This window comes from Apis cerana, linkage group LG9 (assembly GCF_029169275.1).
Source record: "Apis cerana isolate GH-2021 linkage group LG9, AcerK_1.0, whole genome shotgun sequence".
Classification (NCBI taxonomy): domain Eukaryota; kingdom Metazoa; phylum Arthropoda; class Insecta; order Hymenoptera; family Apidae; genus Apis; species Apis cerana.
Window position 1 is genome coordinate 11358117 of NC_083860.1, and position 19730 is coordinate 11377846.

Sequence of the window (19730 nt, forward strand, 5' to 3'; positions counted from 1 at the left end):
GGCACGGAGAGATTATTCGCGTCTCGAGTGCAGCGAAGGGAACCGTCCATCGGCCAATTTTCCTCCCGAGAAGAAGGAAATGAAGAAAGGAAGGAGAGCGACGATTCGGGTGACGTTCGAGGCGAGCGCCACGCAGCCAGAGGATCGCCGGTGCATCGTTGTCGCGTATCACAGAAAAAAACCCTATTCGTAACACTTCGAGGTGAACGTTTCGAATTGGAGCGAGGCGGAAACTCGAGCGGGGGAGGAAACGGATCGAGCGGGGCCAATAACGGAATTTCTCCGTTTTTATTTCCCCCCTGGATCGCAATCGATCGTACACCTATCTTTCGATGAGTCACGCGATTCGAGTGGCGCTTGATCTCGATAGAACTTTACTTCCACTCCGTTTACAGTGGAAAAAACGATCTCGGTACGACGTTCCACGCTCGAGATCCAATTTTCGACTCGCGTTTCATTCCCGTGGCAACGATAACTCTTTAAAAGATCGACGTCGTATGTGTGTATATATATATATATACACATTTTTTCTCTCCGATTTAGCTTCATCGATGCAAAACAATTTCGAAATAATCGAAGAATCGCGAGTTTTTTAAAGATCGACGTCTCGCCGAGAAAAGGTTTTCTCGAAGAGAAAAGGAAAGAGAAACGCGATTCTTCGATTATCGACGAGGACCAAACAGAACCAAGTTCACTCTTTCCACAATAAGAAACCGAAAATTCGCACCTGCCCAAACTCGTTCGCCTCCCGATCCCGTGTTCCTCCAGTGGCCGAGTCGTCGAGACGCTCTCGTTGCACCCGCACACCTCTCACCGTCCCCTCTCACCTTCTCGACAACGACCGAAACGAAGATCCAGCCGCGCGGTTCTCACCGATTCCCACGACCATCACCCCCGACCATCTTCCTCTTCTCACATCGTCGTCTCACATATCCTCCTCGTCCTCTTCCTCCTCCTCCTCCTCCTCCTCCTCGTCGTAATCGTTCTCGTGCGCGACGGGCCAGCAAGCCTCCTCCACCTCGTTCTCCTCGCACCTCGGCCGCCGACGTTTCTGCGATCCCTGCTGCTGCTGCTGCTGCTGCTGCTGCTGTTGCTGCTGCGGTTGAACCGTCGCCGAGGCTCGAACGGACGTCGATTGCGACACAACGGGATGCGACGAGGACATGGACGAGGAGGACGAGGAGGAGGCGGACGAGGACGAGGACAACGACGACGACGACGACGACGACGACGACGACGACGAGGACATGGACGAGGAGGAGGACGAGGAGGACGAGGACGAGGAGGAAGAGGACGAGGAGGAAGAGGAGGAGAAGGAGGAGGAGGAGGAGGAGGAGGAGGAAGCGAAGGAGGAGGTAGGCGGTTGAAGAAGATGATGGTGGTGATGATGATGATGATGGTGATGGGCGGGCGGTAGGACGAAGTTGACGGTGGTCGAGGGATTGGTGGCGGCGTACGCCGCGGCTGCAGCGACTCAGGCCAGGGCGTAGGGATGGGTAGCGTGGTGTCACAAGCCCGGTGCCGCTGTGGCGACGGTGGACGGCGGGGGCGCGCTGCTACTCGCCACGCTGGTCGCGTGATGGTACAACGGGCTCTGGTAATACTCCTGGTGGTGGTGGTTGGTCATGTTGTGCATGGGGGTCGCCGCGTTCGAGGCCGCGTGCATCCCGTTGTGATGGTGGTGGGTGGGGGGCGCGGAGTGGGCGTGCGGGTGGTGCGGCGAGCCGAAGTTGGCGTAGCTCTGGTGCAACTGCTCGTACATCTTCATCTCGGGCGGCTTGATGTCCTGGGCGCCGGGCGAGGTGGCCGCCGTCGCGCCGGGCAGCAGCCTCGTGATGCTGAACGGGTGACTGGCGGCCGTGTACGGCGGCTCCTGCTTCAAGCTGCCCGCCATGCCGTGGTGCAGGGCGGCGGTCGGCTCCGAGATCAGGTGAGGGTGGAGGCTGCGGCTGACCATCGCGGTGAGCTCGTCGTGCGCGGCGCCGAGGTCGGGGCCCAGCAGGCCCCCGATGTCGGCCGCGTCGCTCTTCAGCCCGGCGTGGTGCTGGTGGAGGCTCGCCGCGGCCGCCGCCGCCGCGTGGTGGTGATGATGGGAGGTGACCAGGGAGTGAAGGTCCTTGTCGTCCTGCTGCTGGGGCCCGTGGTGGAGAGAAGAGGCCGCGCTCTTCTTCGCCGCCGCGTGGGCCAGCTCGTGCGAGGTGGGGCTGTTGTGGCCGGCCGCGGCCGCGACGGCGACCGCGGCCGCCGCCGCCGCCGCCCCCGTGTGGTGCTGCTGGTGCTTGTTGTTCTGCCTGGTCAGCTCCTTCTTCTCGTCCTTGAACCTCTTCTGCCTTCGAAGGTAGCACCCGTTCTCGAACATGTTCCCGCTCTCCGGGTGGAGGGTCCAGAACGAGCCTTTCCCCGGCTTGTCCGGGGTCCGCGCCACTTTCACGAAACAATCGTTGAAACTGAGCGAATGTCTGATCGAGTTTTGCCAGCGTTGCTGGTTCTGCCTGTAGAACGGGAACAGATCCATGATGAACTGATAAATCTCGGACAGGGTGAGCATCTTGGTCGGCGCGTTCTGGATCGCCATCGTGATCAGGCTGATGTAGGAGTAGGGTGGCTTCGCGTGGGTGTAACTCCTCCGATAAGATTTGTCGGTCCTGGCCCGCTGGAGGGCCGAGTTGGGCGAGTCGGGCTCGGCCAGGGAGAGCGGGTCCCTGGTCACACCGGCGCCGCCGCCCGGCGTCAGAGGCCCGTACCCGACGGCGCTCATGCACGCGCCTCCGCCGCCCATCGACGCGCTCCCGTAGCCACCCATGCCACCGCCGCCCATCGAGGCCATCCCCATGGCCGAGCTCATGGTGCTCATGTTGAACCCGCCGGCGCCTTGGGGGCTGCAGCTCGGCCCGACTCCGACGCCCATCGACATACCCATCGGCATGCATCCCACCGAGTTGATCGAGCTGTACGTCGGCGCCATGCTGCCCATCGTGGACATCGCGGCGCTGGTCATCGCGCCGCCGAGGCTACCAGCGTCGCTGTACAGCTTTTGCGACTGGAGCATGGTCATAGAGCTAACCGGTGCCGGGGTGGCGGGCTGCTGTCTGCTTGTCAAACGAGAATCATGAAAACCTCGGTACCACGGCTGCTGCTGGTAATGCGACGAGTCCCTAATCTTCTCCTCGGGGAGGAAAATCCTTGCCACCCCTCCGAATCGCAGCCCCTCGATCGCTCTATCTCGCGCTCTTCTCTCTCGCTTCCGGTAGACGTCGCTCTCTTCCTCTCTCTATGTCTCTCCTCCTCCGCCACCTCCTCCTCCGCCACCTCCTCCTCCTCCTCCTCCTCCACCTCCTCCTCCTCCTCCTCCTCCTCCTCCTCCGCTCTCTGTCTCTCTCCCTCTATGTCTGGCCCCGAATCGATTCACAAACGTACGTACGGAACGACGAACGAAAAACTCTCACTCTCGCCTCGACGTCCAGTCCTCGAATAATCGGAATAAATCACATCGGAATCGCGCGCACTGAATACGTATACGTGTATATATATATTTTGTATATATATATATTTTTTTTTTTCACACAGGAGGAATCTCGTCGGAGATGTATTTGTACACACGTAATGTATACATGTGTGTTTGGGTATCGCGTTCGACGTCCGGTTACGGTCGGAGACACGGTTCCATCGGGACGATCACTTGTCACCACGATCCACGATCGTTTGGACAACGCGGCGCGACTGTGGTGGATCGGATCGGGCGCGGGCTGGTCGCGCGCGTCCACCAGCGAGAGAACGGTCCGTACGTGTGCTCGAGCCGCCTCGCCTCACCACTCACCTCCCTCATTCACCTCGGTCTCTCGATGTCTCTCTGTCTCTCTGTGTGCCGTGTGGATGGAGGCCGGTTAGCGAGTGTACGCCGCTACTCTTCGGTCTCCCGATCTTGTTCAAACACGCCCCACTCCGTGCCGCTGCGCCGCGCCTGTTCCGCGCTGCCCGGCCAATGGGCGCGCGGCACGCCCCACCGCGCGCCCGCGCCCGCCAATCGGACGCGAGCGGAGGGTGTCGAACGTGTCCCCTTCGTATCGCGTGAATCTGTGGCGCGATAATGCGAGCGGTGGAAGAGGCAGGCCGGCCGGCTTCGCCCGACCACGGATCGCGCAGCTGCGGAAATCGCCGCTTGCGCAATGTGCACCGCCGGGATATCCACGATGCCCGGCCACCGCCGCGTCCCAAACGCCGCGTCCCAAACACGCTCCTCTCTCATGTCATGTCAACTGTCTGTCTGCCACGCGTTTCACACCTATCGACGCGCCTCACGCCACGGCCTTCCACGCTTTTCTTCTTTCCTCTCTTCTTCTTCTTCTTATTATTATTATTCTTGTTATTATTCTTATTCTTCGCTTTTTCTTTCGTTTCGTTTCCAACTTTTTTTTGCAAATTTTTCCCTTTGCTCCCTTACCCCTTCCTCCCATCTCGTTCTTCTTTCTTCGTTACTCGCTTGGTCGCTCGCTTCCGCTGCTATCTCGTCCTTTTCGCTGGTGTTAGTGGGGTTAATTCGAAGGGTTCGAACAGTGGTTTTGCAAATTCGTGGCTGTGGTGCGTTTCGATGTTCACGGGGTATTTATTATTGGTGAAGGACGAAGAGGAGAAGAAGCTGCTCGTCGAGCTGGGACAATTTGGAATATTCGAAGAAGGTTCGTGAAACGTGTGATTCGTTTTCGTCGAAATTTCTTTATTATGTATATATATATATATATATACGTAGTTTTCTTTCGTATTCAAAAATTTCTCGAATATCGTTTGAATTAGATCGCATGGTTGAAAGAAACGCGGTTCGTTCGATTGTGTATTGTATCTTTCTCTCTTTACGGTCACGATCGTTCCTTTCTCGAAGGAGAAAAGTTTGACGACTCGAGAAAATCGGACGAAATTGCGTCGAAATTAACAACCCTCGCGACTCTCGGAATAAAAATAATTCGATTAAAATTAATCGTTCTTCTCGACTTATTCTCATAAATCTCATAACAATGGATGGAAATTGGAAAGGGAATTGATGCGGTCGCGATAATCGTTCCCCGTTTGATCGTAGAATTATTTTTGGATCGGAAAGATAGATGGTTTTGTTAACGACTCGAGCAAAAGTAAATGTCGAAGCAAATTACGGAGAGTTTGGACCGGCTTACATAAGAATACGCTTTCATTACCTATGTCAAAGCTAGATAACTCGAATAGGCCCCGATAACATTTAATTACAACAACAAATATATACACGCATAATATTTATCTATATCCATATATATAACTGATAATTCTAAACATTCAACGTAAATTTGTCGATATTTACGATCGAATTAAGCCTCTTCTAACTATAAGTACACTCGAATTCCTTCTCAGGAAGGAGAATTATCAAACAATCTTAGCTTATTTTAACAAGGAACAAATCAAAGAGATACATTTTCCTTATTCTCCAAACTTGTTCCTCTCCCGCTTTAAAGAAATAATAATTATTCGCACGAGTCGTTCCTCCTCGTCGACGTGGAAGGAAAACCGTTTCGAAACTGTGGAGAATCGTTCCACGTAGAAAATCAACAATAACAACGGCGTTCCCAGCGTCCGGCAATCGAGTTTTGCAATCGAATTTTCCGCTTTTTCCGCCACGTCGCGCCTCCCGGATCAGCGCCGATTAATCGTTTATCGCGTCTCGAATAATTAACCGTCCCGTGGCCCATGAATATTAAACGGGCGTAATAAAAAGAGATCGAATTTTCGGCTGATAATTCGTTTAGCTTAACTCGATCCAGCCGCGCGGTTTTCTCCCTCCGTCGCGCCGCGACGCGTCCGTTCCACGCCTCGCGAGTTCTTCCCTCCATTTCTTCCTCGTTATTTCGCCATTCTCCGTTTCCTTCTCCTCTCTTCCCTCGTATTTTATCGACCGAAAGGTAAGAGAGGAAAAAAAAAAAGGAGAAAAATCAACGATCACGCTCGTTCCCTTATTTCTTTTCCCCCTCAAGGAGGAGATATCGTCCGTGGACGACGAAGTGGTCGATCGCTCGTCCGTTTCGTTTCGAAATTTTTAAACGCAGAGATTGTACAGTGACGTAACGCGTGTACAAACGTTCGTTCGTTGCGATATGTCCCGTTCCGATGGGATTGATCGAAACGATCGATTGAAGAAGAAGAAGAGGAAGAAAAAAAAAGATGTTTGCCAATTCTCGTTAGGAAATTGATAAGAGGAATCGGGGAGTGATCGTCGCTGGTAAATCGCAGATACGCTCGAACGAATCGTAAGTGATTTGTTTTCGATTATTTTTCGAGGAAGTGCCAAGTACGGTCTAATGGCGTCGTCCTTTCGTGTGCGCGACACGAAATCTGGAAGGGAAGGAAGAAGGAAAGCGCCGAAGGGTGGTCGCATTTGTCCAACGACTTAACACGTCTCCCCTCCCCCTCCCCCTCTCCTCCCCCAGCGGTGGTGTAAATCATCGAACGGTGACCCATTTTGCCGGCAACGGACGGAGAAATCTCGTTCGCGGTTTCACACCGGCCGTTAGAAGCGAGACGAGACGAGACGAGACGAGAGAGTTACTTTTTTATTTTAAGTAGAATTATGCGGTTCCTCGACCTCGGAGGAGGAAAAATAGAAAAAAATTCTGCTCGCATACGTAAGTAAGATACGTGGAAAAATATCGACTTAACTGCTACGACGAGGGAAGCAAATATTCCGCGGAAACCAAGTAATGCAAATTTCAAGACTCGAAGTGCAAACGCGACACCGTTTCAAACCGTACAATGCGGCGCGACGTTATTTATGATAAACAGCGCTAATAATTTCACGGATCGTTACACGGCGCGATCAACTATGATCGCGCGTCCACGATGAATTAAATAAACGCCGATTAATCGACGCTAGTTTCCCGCGCGATTCAACGAAATTGCTGCGAAATTGTTGAATAATTTTTCCCTCCAAATAACGCGCACAATTGGAAGAGTATGATCGAACATCATCGCAGTATCACTCGATGTAATCGCAGAAATTGTTGCGATTTGATTAGTTAATTTTTCATCGGTTTTTCTCGCGTCCAAATAGCACGATTAGAATACGTTCGAATATTATAGGTTCGAGTAAGTAACGTAGTATCACTCGAGAAATTGTTGCACGAGTTAATTCTCCATCGGTTGACAAATTTTCTCTTCTCTCGCGATGTAATTACAAAAATTATTGCAGTTAATTGTTCATTGGTTGACAAATTTTCTCTTCTCTCGCGTTCAAATAAGTGCACGATTAAAGAACGTAGTATCACTCGATGTAATCACAAAAATTATTGCAATTAATTGTTCATTGGTTGACAAATTTTCTCTTCTCTTGCGTTCAAATAAGTGCACAATTAAAGAACGTAGCATAAAGAACGTAGTATCACTCGACGTAATCACAAAAATTATTGTTAATTGTTCATTGGTTGACAAATTTTCTCTTCTCTGGCGTCCAAAATAGCACGCACAATTGGAAGAATATGTTCGAACATTATACGTGAATACGTTCGAGTAAGAAACGTAATCGCGAGAAATTACACGAGTTAATTCTCCATCGGTTGACAAATTTTCTCTTCTCTGGCATTCAAATAGCACACAAATTGGAATATGTTCGAAAATTATACGTTCGGGTAAGAAACGTATTGACGTAAACGAGAAAATGCTGCACGAGTTAATTCTCCATCAGTTGACAAATTTTCTCTTCTTTCGCTCAAATAAGTGCACGATTAAAGAACGTAGGATAAAGAACGTAGAATCACTCGATGTAATCACAAAAATTATTGTTAATTGTTCATTGGTTGACAAATTTTCTCTTCTCTGGTGTTCAAATAAGTGCACGATTAAAGAACGTAGTATTACTCGATGTAATTACAAAAATTATTGCAGTTAATTGTTCATTGGTTGACAAATTTTCTCTTCTCTTGCGTTCAAATAAGTGCACGATTAAAGAACGTAGGATAAAGAACGTAGAATCACTCGATGTAATCACAAAAATTATTGTTAATTGTTCATCGGTTGACAAATTTTCTTTTCTTTCGCGTTCAAATAAGTGCACAATTAAAGAATATAGTATCACTCGATGCAATCAAAAATTATTGCAGTTAATTGTTCATCGGTTGACAAATTTTCTCTTTTCTCGCGTTCAAATAAGTGCACGATTTAGAATTGGGTAAGGAACGTAGTATCACTCGACGTAATCACAAAAGTTATTGTTAATTCTCCATCGGTTGACAAATTTTCTCTTCTCTGGCGTCCAAATAGCACGCAAATTGGAAGAATATGTTCGAAAATTATACGTTCGGATAAGAAACGTATGGTCGCAATCGCGAGAAGTTGTTGCACGAGTTAATTCTCCGTCGGTTGACAAATTTTCTTTTCTTGGAATGAGTGCACGATCGAGAATCGAACGTCATCGTGAACGTACGTTCGGACGCAATATCACTCGATGATCCGTAGTTATGCGGCAAAAAGGGATGCGTGCGTCGGCCGATTAAACTCGCGTGCTGGAAAAGCTGGGCTTCCGCCGACGCGGGGGATTAACATTATTGCAGGGCCGCCGCAAAGTGCATTTTTAACTTTATTAAGCCGAGGCTAATACGGTTCGCAAACACGTCTCCGCTCCGCGGGATCGAGAGAGATCCGGTAATCTCGGAGGCAGCCGCTCCAAATTGCCCGACGATTCGCGGATCGTTCGCTCCTTTAATTGGAACTCGCAAAATTGTTTTAAATTCGCAGGTTGCGAGCGCCGTCGATCGAAGAAAAATCGTAAACTCGATTATTATCGACGTTCGTAAGAAAAGAAAAGAAGGGAATAAAGGAACGAGTATTTTTTTATATATTTCAAACTCTTTGCGCTTCTTCTCGTCGCGAGGAAGGAATATTTTCATTTTCTCTTCCTCGTCTTTTTTCTTTTTTTTTTTTTTCTTTCCTATATTATTCCCGCGTGAGACGGCTCACCGCGCAGTTCAAATATTCCCCGGAATTGATTTAAAAAACTTGGATCGAGCGGAAAAATCTTTTTACGATCGGTTAGAAAACTTTGTTTGCCGTCGACCAACAGTTTCGAGACGATATTTTCGCCTCGTTCGTCTCTATGCTTAACACGTCGCGTCATCGTTTGCTAATTGTTAATAATTTATACGCAATTTACTATTTCAACAAGTGTCGCTCGTCTCCGTATATCTTTTTCTTCGCGCGACGGATACTTAAGAGAAGCTTCGAACGAAACGATCTGTTTCTATCGCGATTTCTATTGCTTAGAAATCGGAATATTCATCAAAACAGCGAAAAGTAGAGAAGGAAAAAGGTTTCTTCAACGACGATTTCCACCTCGAATTTTACTATCGTTACTGTTTTTTTTCTTGTTTTTTTTTTTTTTTTGAGTCACAGTTCTCGCGAGAGAAAATGAACGGCAAAAATGACGGGCGTCGGACAAAGGGGCGAAAGGTAGAGGGCCGATCACGAACGAGTTCCGTCGTTTTATCGATTGCCTGTCCGTCGCCCCTTGTATCTTGTCCAGTGACCACCGATTAACAGAGGCCCTCTGTCACGATAAAACCGTGTCTAAATGTCTATCTATGCTATTACAATACATTCCCTCTGCATTCATACGAGGATAAAAGCATAAAAGATAATTGTTTTTCCTTTCTTTTCCTTTCTTTCCTTTTTTTCATTACTGTCTCTTAATGACTCACTCAAACGAATTTTCAAACTTGAGCAGTTTCGGAAAACGAAAAACCATTGTCTCCTCTCGACAATACGATATTTATAATAGAAACCGTAATCGTTGGGACGAGTCACTCGTGACTCGTCCAAGTCATATTTGTCCATTTTCGTTAATATCTACTAACAAAACTGCGCCTTCTCGAGCAAGAAGGAAAGAAAAACACGCGAAGGAAGGGGGAGAAGAAGAAGAAAAAAGTGAGTTAATAAATCGAAGCTGCCGAATAACGATGAGAAGCTCGACAGTAGTTGCATCGTTCCTCGAACGGCAAATCTCCGTTTACGGTCACTTTAGCGTCGCTTATTATCCACAACAGCCGTAAGAGTAGACTTTGCCCCCGATCAGACCGTACTTTGTTTTCATTCTTGCGGTTTCTCGATCGTAAACACCACCAGGATTATCCTCCACCTCCAGAACGCCTCGCGTCCACCGGGACGCCATTGTTTCTTTCCCAACCCAACGCGTTTTCCCTCCGCGTTTCATCGCGCCCCCATTTCCTTCCGCCGCCGCTTCAACGGATCCGTCCACGGATTTTAGTTTTACCCCATTTTACCGGCGGCTGGTAATACGAAACCCATCGAATCTTCCATCCTTTATCTCGCCAATCGGAATCGGCTCGACCACGTGATCCGTCTTACTATTATTATTACCGTTATTATTCTTGATATCGTAACGAGGACGGTCGGTCGCGTGAAATCGGATCTAATTATCCCATTTTTCCATTTCCTTTCTCGAAAGGAATCTTCAATTCGATCGATAAAAAGAAGAATGAGGGAGAAGCTTGAATGAAATGAAGCTTGGCGAAAAGGAGAGCGGCTCGAAAAATACCGACACATCCCCTCTCTTTCCCCTCGCGTCAACTACTCCCACAGAGAGGGGGGAGAGGAAAAGTAATAATGCAAAAGCAGGTGCATGGTTAAAAAGGAAAGGGGGAAGGAAAGCAGGGAAAAATAAGGGGGGAGAGAGAAAGAGAGAAATATCGGTCAGGTTGACGGGGCGACGAATCGAAGGCACACAACTCGACGATTCAAGCGTTTAGAGTCGGCTAATACTTTACTCGAGAGATTCGTAAACACACACGTACACACGCACGCGTGTATATATATATATATATAGAGAGAGAGAGGGGGTGGGAGGGAGGGAGGGAGGAGAGAGGCATTGACGAACGGGCGGCGCGTTCCAACGTTAGATCGGAGAGAGCACCCACCTGTACGCCGGGTCTTTATCGAGCCACCAATTGTTTGCGGAATGAAAATATTGTCCCTGTAAACAAGTGGCTACATTGTGCCAAGCGAGCGCGGCCTGCGTTCTTCGTTACAACAAATCGCTCCCCCTCCCCTCCCGCCCCCGGAACCGTCTCACCTCCCCCACCTCCTCCCCCCAAGAGCGGCACAAGTGCGCAATCGAGTGCTGTTCGTTTCGATTAGTAACCGATCCTTAATCTGCGATTAAATAACGATTTGCTGTTTGACCTAGATTAGAAGAAGCTATCTCGAACATCCACACCCAATCTGCTAGAATCTCTCCGGGTTTTCTTCCTTTTTCCTTCTGCTCATGCGCACGAAACGAATTTGGAAATTTGCAATTTCGAACGAGATTATTGTTTTCCCGTTCTATCCGGTAAAAGGAGTAAATGGGGCCTCGGGAGTCGTCGCAGAGTCAGTTTTTTGTTTTTTTGTTCTCTCCTTTTTCACGCCAATTATGCTTTATTTTTCGGTCTGGTAGTCATACTTCGTCGCGGTGTAGGTACGGTTTTATTGCGACCTGGAATTTTAACAACTTATTTGCGCGTGATAAAAAAACGCGGCACACCGCGTTAAGAAATTCGCGTTGCGAGTTTCAGAGAGAGCGCGACTTGTTCTGAGATAAAAATTTTAAAAAGAAAAAAGATTGAACAAATAATTAAAATCTAGAACGTTCGCTTTATCCGCAACAATTTTTATCTCCGGACAACGATTATAAAAGAATCACCTTCTGATCGAGCGCGTCGTATCGTGATAAAATAAATAACTCAATTTTTACTGGAAATTCGATTTCAAAAATTGAAACTCTTCGATCGATTCTCCCTCCCCCCATTCGTTATTAAACGCTTTATCCGAAAAGAATTTCCTTTTCGCCGAGCCAAACGATGTTTGACTACCGTTTCGAGTAGCGAAACTCGCGAGTCGAGAGTCACTTCGGCTCGATAAAAGTGTTTTGTCATTTATACATAGAGAGACGAGGGAGGTGACACGAGGGGATGCGAGACGGGCCGAAGCAACTGACCACGGATCCACCGAACGGACGGATGACGGCTACCTGGCTCCGCGTGGGTGGTCTACCCCTGTTTTCCCCCGTTATTAACGCCGTTGATACCTTGTCCACGCCGTCCCGTGGACAAACAGCCATTTTTGTTCTTTTCTTCTTCCAAAAATTACCCCATCTCGAATTAATCGGGTGAAAGGAACGAAAAGTTCATGCATATATATATATATATATTCGTTCCGTGTTTGTAAATTTTTCGAGAAGATGAGACGAAAGTTGAAAAGTTCTTTCTGTTTTTTCGGCTCGCCCTAGAAAAATATCCGACGACCCAAATACCTGTCGCGCGATTACGGAGTGAACGAGGGTTTGTTGTTTCAACGCTTTGCGAAACAACAAACCGCCACCGTCGAGAAGTCAATGTTTCGCGGGGGCCAAGGAAATGAGGCGCATCCGCGGCTGGGTCACGTCCGAAAAACACTCGAAAAATTACTCGAAATGATCGCGCGCGCACGGAGAATAGGCGAAATTAATTAAGGGAAACTCTGGTGAACGTGTGTATCGTGTACGTGTGAATTAATGGAAGGAGAGGAAAGGCGGGGAGGCGCGAAGAGGTGGCACGAGAATTGTTGCGAAGGTGACGAAGGAAATTAAAGTAAATCTCTCTGCATCGTAAATCAAAGATAAGAAAACTTAGTTTATCGTCAACTCTAAGACTTTTGACTTTTATTCCGGGGAAAAAAATAAATTCATTTCTCTCGTCATTGCGCTCGTCTCGCCTCCGGCTAGAAAAACAAAAATAGGGAGGACCGTTGGGAAAGTCGAGGTCGAGGATTGACTCTCGGAGAAGAGATGGAGACGGATAGGTAGGTGTGATCGGCCGATCCGTGTCTGTGAATAACGCAGAACCTGGAACGTGTTCGAACGGCGTTTAAACCCGTGCAAATCTCGACCCGTGACTTGGTAAATCGCTGTCACAACATTTGCGCTCGAGAGGAGAGCGTGAACCGCATTAAGCACCGGCATAATCGGGTCAAAACTAATTTCCTCGAGCCGGGGAAAGCCCCTGTCATTTTTCCACCTCTCCCTCGCCTTTCAAAACCCGTACTTTCGACAATTCCGCCCCCCCTTCTTCCTCCTTTTCGTCCAACGATCCACGCCATTAATCGAGACAATTTCTAATGTCTATACACAATGTCACTCCGATAATCCACGACCGCGCTTTGCCGAGATTCCTTTCGTCCACGTTCTTGGAACACCTCCTCGAGAACGTGCGAGGCGCGGTCTATTATTTTTAGCCGAATCGAGGGGAGGGGGTGGCCTCCTGGCCCTCCTGGTCGGAGATAGGCCGACGGTCGATCTCGAGGGCCGCAAATCTGGGAAAAGGCCGGCGAGGCACGCACAGCACGTGACTCTTTTTCGAGGGTCTCGTCTGCGCCGTCTCGAGCACGATAAAGCACACGCGGTCTATCGTTTTTTAAGTGACTCAATTTCGCCCTGCATCCACTTACAGCCCCTCCCCGTGTAATTTCCTTTAGAGGGTGAGATGACGCAAACGGTGGATTATAATTTAATAATTTCGAGTGTAAAAGATACATTTGAAAGGAGTATTTTTAACATCGTTTATACCGAGTTTATACCGAGCGACTTACGATTTCACGATAATTTCAAGATAACCTACTTCGGTTATCTTCGCTCGTTTCGTTTCGTTTATCCTAAACGTAGACTCGTTTCGACGAAAGTGGCAAGAAACGTTTAAATTAGCAGGAATTGCTTTAATTATTCCTCTCCCCGACGAAAAACACATTTGCTTCCCTTCCTCGAAAGCGATCGACTAGCGGGGGTACCTTGCTTACTGCGTAAAACAAATATTCCGAGAAAGAACTTCGAACCTATTGATGTTCACGGGACGAAAATACGGCGATAATTCGACTTTATCTACGACACCTTATCTTCCCTATTACTATCTTATTAGTCTCTCGACGCGACTCGTGAGCGATATATCTTCGCTGGTGCGGAAAAAAGAAGGAAGGAAAGAAAAAAAGGAAAAGGTATATAAATAGGCGAAAAAGCGAGCAAAGCTCGTGGAAATCGCGGCTCGCTCAGCTTGTTTGTCATAGCGAGAAATCGGTAAATATTTGCAAGTAATAACCGAGTCGCTGGCAGGATCAATAGAGCACAATTGCTCGACGACGTCCGCCAGAGACCTCCGTACCCCCTCGAATCGGTTGCGCAAACTTTTTAACCGGTGTACGTTTCACGCTCTGCACCGAGTGCAATTATTCCTTCCTTCTTCTTCTTCCTCCTCCTCCTCCTCCTCCTCGTTTCTTCTTGGAAAACCTTGGAACGATAATTTTTCGGACGACGAACGAAAGTGAAAGTTAAAAGAAAACTGGAATTATTCCGAAAATGAAACGTAATCTTGCCCTCTCTCGAAAACTTTGATCGGACGGAAGAATTGCCGTGCATCCCGTGAATCAGCGTGAAAATGTTTGCGGGACGATCGATCGACAAATACACGGCCGTGATAAGCCGGAATGAAAGGAGATCGTAAACGATGCTTTCCAACGTAACCTGTTGAAACTATAATGGACGTTTTCCTCGGTTACAATCTTATTTGTAAAGCTCCGATGACGACGACGACGAATACGACGGCTGGATTAGTCACCGAGAGATCCTTGCTTTGTTCGCAAGCAACGTTATCTCTTGTTTAACGCTAAAGTACTAAACTTAGTCACACGTTAGAAGAGAAAAAGAATTTCCTCCTCCCCCTTCCCCAAATAGACGCTATCTTCCCGACTTTGTCATTGTTTTCCCAACGAGAAATTCGATTGTTGGACTACACGTCGAGCACGCTTCCTTCCAATTTGAATCGCGGTAACGACGATGAGTCTTGGGATGAAAAGTCTCGAAAGGGGTGAGGAACGACGAGAACCTTGTTCGTCCTCTCCTTTTCGTCGCAAATAGATGGGCGAGGCGATAATAACTGGTTTATCGCGGAGAATAGTTGAAAATTGGTAGGTAAAAATATGATATTTGACGTAGCGGAATTGAATTAGTTGGCACGGGATCATGAAAGAGGTGAAATAAGTAGGAACGCTGAAACGATATTCCTAACACGTTAAGAAAACAGGTCTACACTAGCGCAAACATCGATTCAGAGAATCTGTACATACGTACCAGTAAACATTTCTTTATAAATATTTGATCGCTAATATTGAACATGTTTAATGTTCCATCTTCATTAGTTTCACGTTGTGTTCGCTTTTATTTCCACAACTTGCGAGTACCTTTAATCGGCCGACTTACAAGTTTCGTTACTAATATTTACCATCGAATCGTATTTCATTCGCGCGCTTTACCAACCAAATATCGTACCATTTAATTTAACTCGCTTTCCTTGTCCTTCTTCTTGCGATTACGATCCCACTCGTCGATCGATTTTCCAATCGGCCAAGGCGCGATTAGGATACGGAAACGAAAGGTGAAACTCTGGTCGAATTAAATTCGAAGTTTTTGTCGGGAAAGGGTTAGGGAACGATCCAAGATTTTTCGATATTTTCGAGGGGAAAGGGCGATCCTTGCTCGCAATATAAAAGCACCACGCTCCACGGAATCGATTGTACAAACAAGAGCGGCGGTGCGGTGTTGTGTGCCCACCCTCGGCCCCTGCCACCCCCACCCGATCTTTCGTTAAATTTCCGTTTCATCGTTTCCGTGCAAACGTTCCTCCGAAAGGTAAAAGTTTTAAGCGGGCCAAACCGAAAGACCTTTGATTCCTCCTCCTCCCCCGTTCACATGCCGATACTTGCTCGCCACCGAAAACACATTTTCTATTTAATCGACGGTAGGAACGAAACTTGCGAAACTTTCTCCTTTCCTTTATTTTTTCTCCCCTCTTCGGGGGAGGATTCGTGTTTTATTTCGGAAATAAAGTAACGGAATGGATGCGAACAAATTTTATACGAAATATTTGATTTTCCTTTCTCTCTCTCCCCCTTTCCGTTGAAACGAGGGGACAGAAATTTGTCCCGTTTAAAAATCAACGAAATCGTGATATCCTTAACGTACGTGTGTAATAAAAGTTTGTGGAGGGTGCGATCGATGACGCGAAAAAAAGATGCAGGCAGGCAGGTGTTGGACGACCGATCAAACGCGGCTCGAATTGGCACCGATTTCTCGAACCCTAACCCTCCCCCATCCATTACGTCCCATCATCCATTCCGGTCAATTTTAATAATATCACGCGCGCACCATGACTCGCGCCATTTTACCACGGCTTTCAATTATTATCCCGGGGAATGAGTACGCTGCGACGGGGCCGCTGCCCCCGCGAAATATCGATCCTCGTCCCTCTTTCGAGCAGTGGCTGCCGGAAGTAGATGGAATCGAGTTGTCGAGGATAAGTTGGGGAAAAAAGTTGCCATCAATTACTTAGTTAGGAGAAGAAGAATTTACATTTAAATTCGTTTGCCCGGAGAGAAGAGAGAGGACGATTGGAGGATTTACCTCGCTCGTAGTTAGGAACGTGGTTGGAGAGAATTATCCGTGCTACACGTGGTCGGTCGCGAGTACGTCGTTTCGGTGGATAATCGCCGCATTAGGAGGAATTGGAAGGTGTATACAGGGACGCGGCAATAAAACGTTTGGTCAGGGTGCGCCAGGTAGCGGAAGGGACGGTTCCCGTGAGAGGGAAACGTGCGAAACGAGGGAAACGATAATCCAAGATCCTCGTCGTAAAACGATAATCGATTTACGATGGCGGCGCTTTGCCGGAGAGAAGAATCGCACATTTTTCTTTCCCTTTTTTGTTTCCCTTTTTCCGTTTGCGCAGATAGAAAAGGAAAAGCTTTATCGCGGCCGTAAAGAGAAGCCGCCGGTTTTTATGGCCGCCACGGATCGAGGATTTTCGCCGTTGCGATTCGCGCAGGGTATTTGGCGGCGCGTGGACGATGCGTGCGAACAAACACGGAAATACGCTTCGCGTATAAAGGAGGTGCTTTCTTTTCCTTTTCCTTTTATAGAATCCGACGGGCAAGGCGAAATTGGACGGCGATAGGAGCGATGTTTTGCTATCATCGCCGATTCCGTATGCCGTGTTTCGGACGATCTTCGTGGGAGAGCGCGCAGCGAAGACAAACACCCATACACAAGAATAACATCTTTCGCGTACCGCTAATCACAACACTTGGAAATAGGCTGTAACACGGAGGCGAGATGGAAAAACATCGGTCCCGTTATCGCTTCCGTCGCCGCTGTAAAAATGATGCTCTCTCTCTCCGGGAGGGTTAATCAAGTGGCGACCGTTGCTTTCGCTCCAAACATTCCAACCTACAATTGACAACATATTGCAAACGTATAACGATACAATTTGTTCCATCTCCTATTTTTATTTATATTTCTTTTAATCTTACATCTGGTGGAATGGAACTTGGACGAGGGATTTTTTTTTATAATAAACTCAATAAAGATCAAACCATCGTGTCAGTCTTGTTCATGTACATTTTATTTTATTAAAGTCTCAAGAATATATGTATGTATGTATGTATGTGTATATATATATATATATACATATGGTTACTTGTTAAAACGAATTGTTCGAAAAGGCTTGTTTCTTCTCGGCTGTTCATCCCCTCTAATATTTTACCTAACTTAATATGTATATATATATGTATATATGTATATCTGTGACGACAATTCCGCCATCGGTGAAACGCATAACTGAAAAAAAAAAAGAAAATGGTAAAAGTTTCTAATATAAACGCGACGCGTTTTTACAGTCTACTCTTAAAACTTACTCTTAAAACTTAACGGTTAAGGGACATCCGATGAAAAGGGCACTTTTTACTTTTCCATTTCGAAATTACTTCCGATCGGGTTCGTTGGGAGTAAAAAAAAAAAAAAAAAAAATAGAAGCTGAGCGATGAATTATCGCGATTTTAATGGCACTTCGAGAGGATTAGATTGATCGAATAATCGGATGCGCGGTGCGTTTCGATCGATGAACACGATTTTACAATACAAATTTATAACGTCGTAAAACAATCACGTTGTGTCGTGCGATCGTTAAGTACTCTATTTAAGTATTACAATTATTTTCTATTACGAAGTATCGTCATTCCTTTATCGCACCACTACTCCTCTCGTAATCCATTTGCTCGACAGTTTGCTCTTTCCCCCTATCGTTTCGATTTTCAATTTTTCCTACTACACTGAATTATCTACGCTACGAATAAATCAAGAAAATTTTTTTTATACCCGATAATTTAATAACGAGTTACGAATTTTTCGAACAATATTGAATATTATGACTATCATTGTTATTATCATTTTACTTTTAACGAGAAATATTTTGGTTTAGGATTACCGGAGGATTAATCGTGCTCTGTTGAATTACCTATGAAAACGCAGCAAGTCTTGGCGCGAGCAATTATTTCCCAAAAAATGGGATTAAAATTAGTCTAAATAAAAAAAGAACAAAACGACACTTCAAAATCACGAAGAACGATAAAATAGCGTAAAACAGCGTTTGGTCGAAGAATTGTTCATCGAATCGATGAAATTCAAATGGCGATTTCGCCGGAAAAAGCATCAATTATCGCGGTGGAATCGAATTCGAACGAATTTGAATACGATCGGCTATCAATTTCGAGTGATAAAAATAAAAAAAAAATAAAGGTCGAATAATAAATCGATTAAAATCGCCTGCCGATTAAATTTTTGCGTATCGCTCAATTTCTATAAATTAATGCAACGTAATGCGTGCGATACGGAAAGAGAATAAAAAAAAAAAAACTGATCATCGATCGCGATTCGATCGGTCAACGATTAAATTAGTTAGCAATTCATACACACAATGATCGATTATATTTCGCGCGAACATCACACGCGTGATCCGAATCGGCAAGCCAATGATATCCGGAATCACCAATTCGTTTCTACTTCGATTCGTTAAATAGCACGAATTTTTGATGAATTTTTACGAAAATCTAAGAATCACGTCGAATTCGCAATATGTGTACACGTTACATAGACTTTTTACAAAAATAGAACGCGTTGCCGTGCTATTTAAGATTCGATTCGAACGTCTTAACAACACGTAGCGTTTCATACTTTGCGTGCCCATTCGATAAAAGATACATTAAAGTAATAATAACGATGATTTATTTACAATATCTTGTTGCACAAGTTTGCTCAAAATAATTAGAAAATCATATATCGAGTTAAATATAAGCAGATGTTACACTATCGTTTCGTCGAATTCTTATTTTTTTTTTCTTCTTGTTCGAAAAATAATAAATCGATAAGAATGATTTCTTTTATTTCGAAAGCGGGCGGATAAAAGATTTTTCGATTCCTTTTTTTATAAAAGAAAGAATAAATAAATAAATTCGCTACAATTAACAGATCGGATGATTTTTTAATTATTTCGAACGTGAAAATTGTTTCAATCGATTCGTCGCAATTGTTCCTTGAATTGTTCACGAACAACAGGTCCTTTCGTACACGAGTTATCGAAAAATAAAAAGCAAACGTATCGATGAAACGTTAAGGGATGAAAATAATTCGTTTACGAAAGTACCGCTTTCACGAAGAGTTTTTAACTCTCAACTTAAACTACTTTACGTGCACGTAATATGTATGCGTGTGTGTGTGTGTCTGTATATATATATATATTTTTTTTATACGTATACGTATCGTTTAATTGATATAGATAGATGATACAAAAGATCGCGTTATACATTGTTAATTGATT

General features: G+C 46.2%; 1 protein-coding gene and 1 long non-coding RNA gene across 4 annotated transcripts in view; one reads left to right on the forward strand and one right to left on the reverse strand.

Annotated features, from left to right (window-relative positions):
• Window positions 1-3242, reverse strand: part of LOC108000525 (silk gland factor 1-like) — a 38892-nt gene extending 35650 nt beyond the window's left edge. For all 3 annotated transcript variants that reach the window (XM_062079670.1, XM_062079671.1, XM_062079669.1), the window contains exon 1: window positions 728-3242. In XM_062079670.1, the coding sequence (XP_061935654.1) occupies window positions 1508-3055 (1548 nt within the window). In that variant the 5' untranslated portion in view covers window positions 3056-3242 and the 3' untranslated portion in view covers window positions 728-1507. The remainder of the gene's footprint in view (window positions 1-727) is intronic.
• Window positions 3243-4213: 971 nt separating this feature from the next.
• Window positions 4214-18448, forward strand: LOC133666707 (uncharacterized). The gene is made up of 2 exons (XR_009831201.1): window positions 4214-4676; window positions 16999-18448. It is a non-coding gene; the product is annotated as an uncharacterized LOC133666707 (long non-coding RNA).
• The last annotated feature ends 1282 nt before the right edge of the window (window positions 18449-19730 follow it).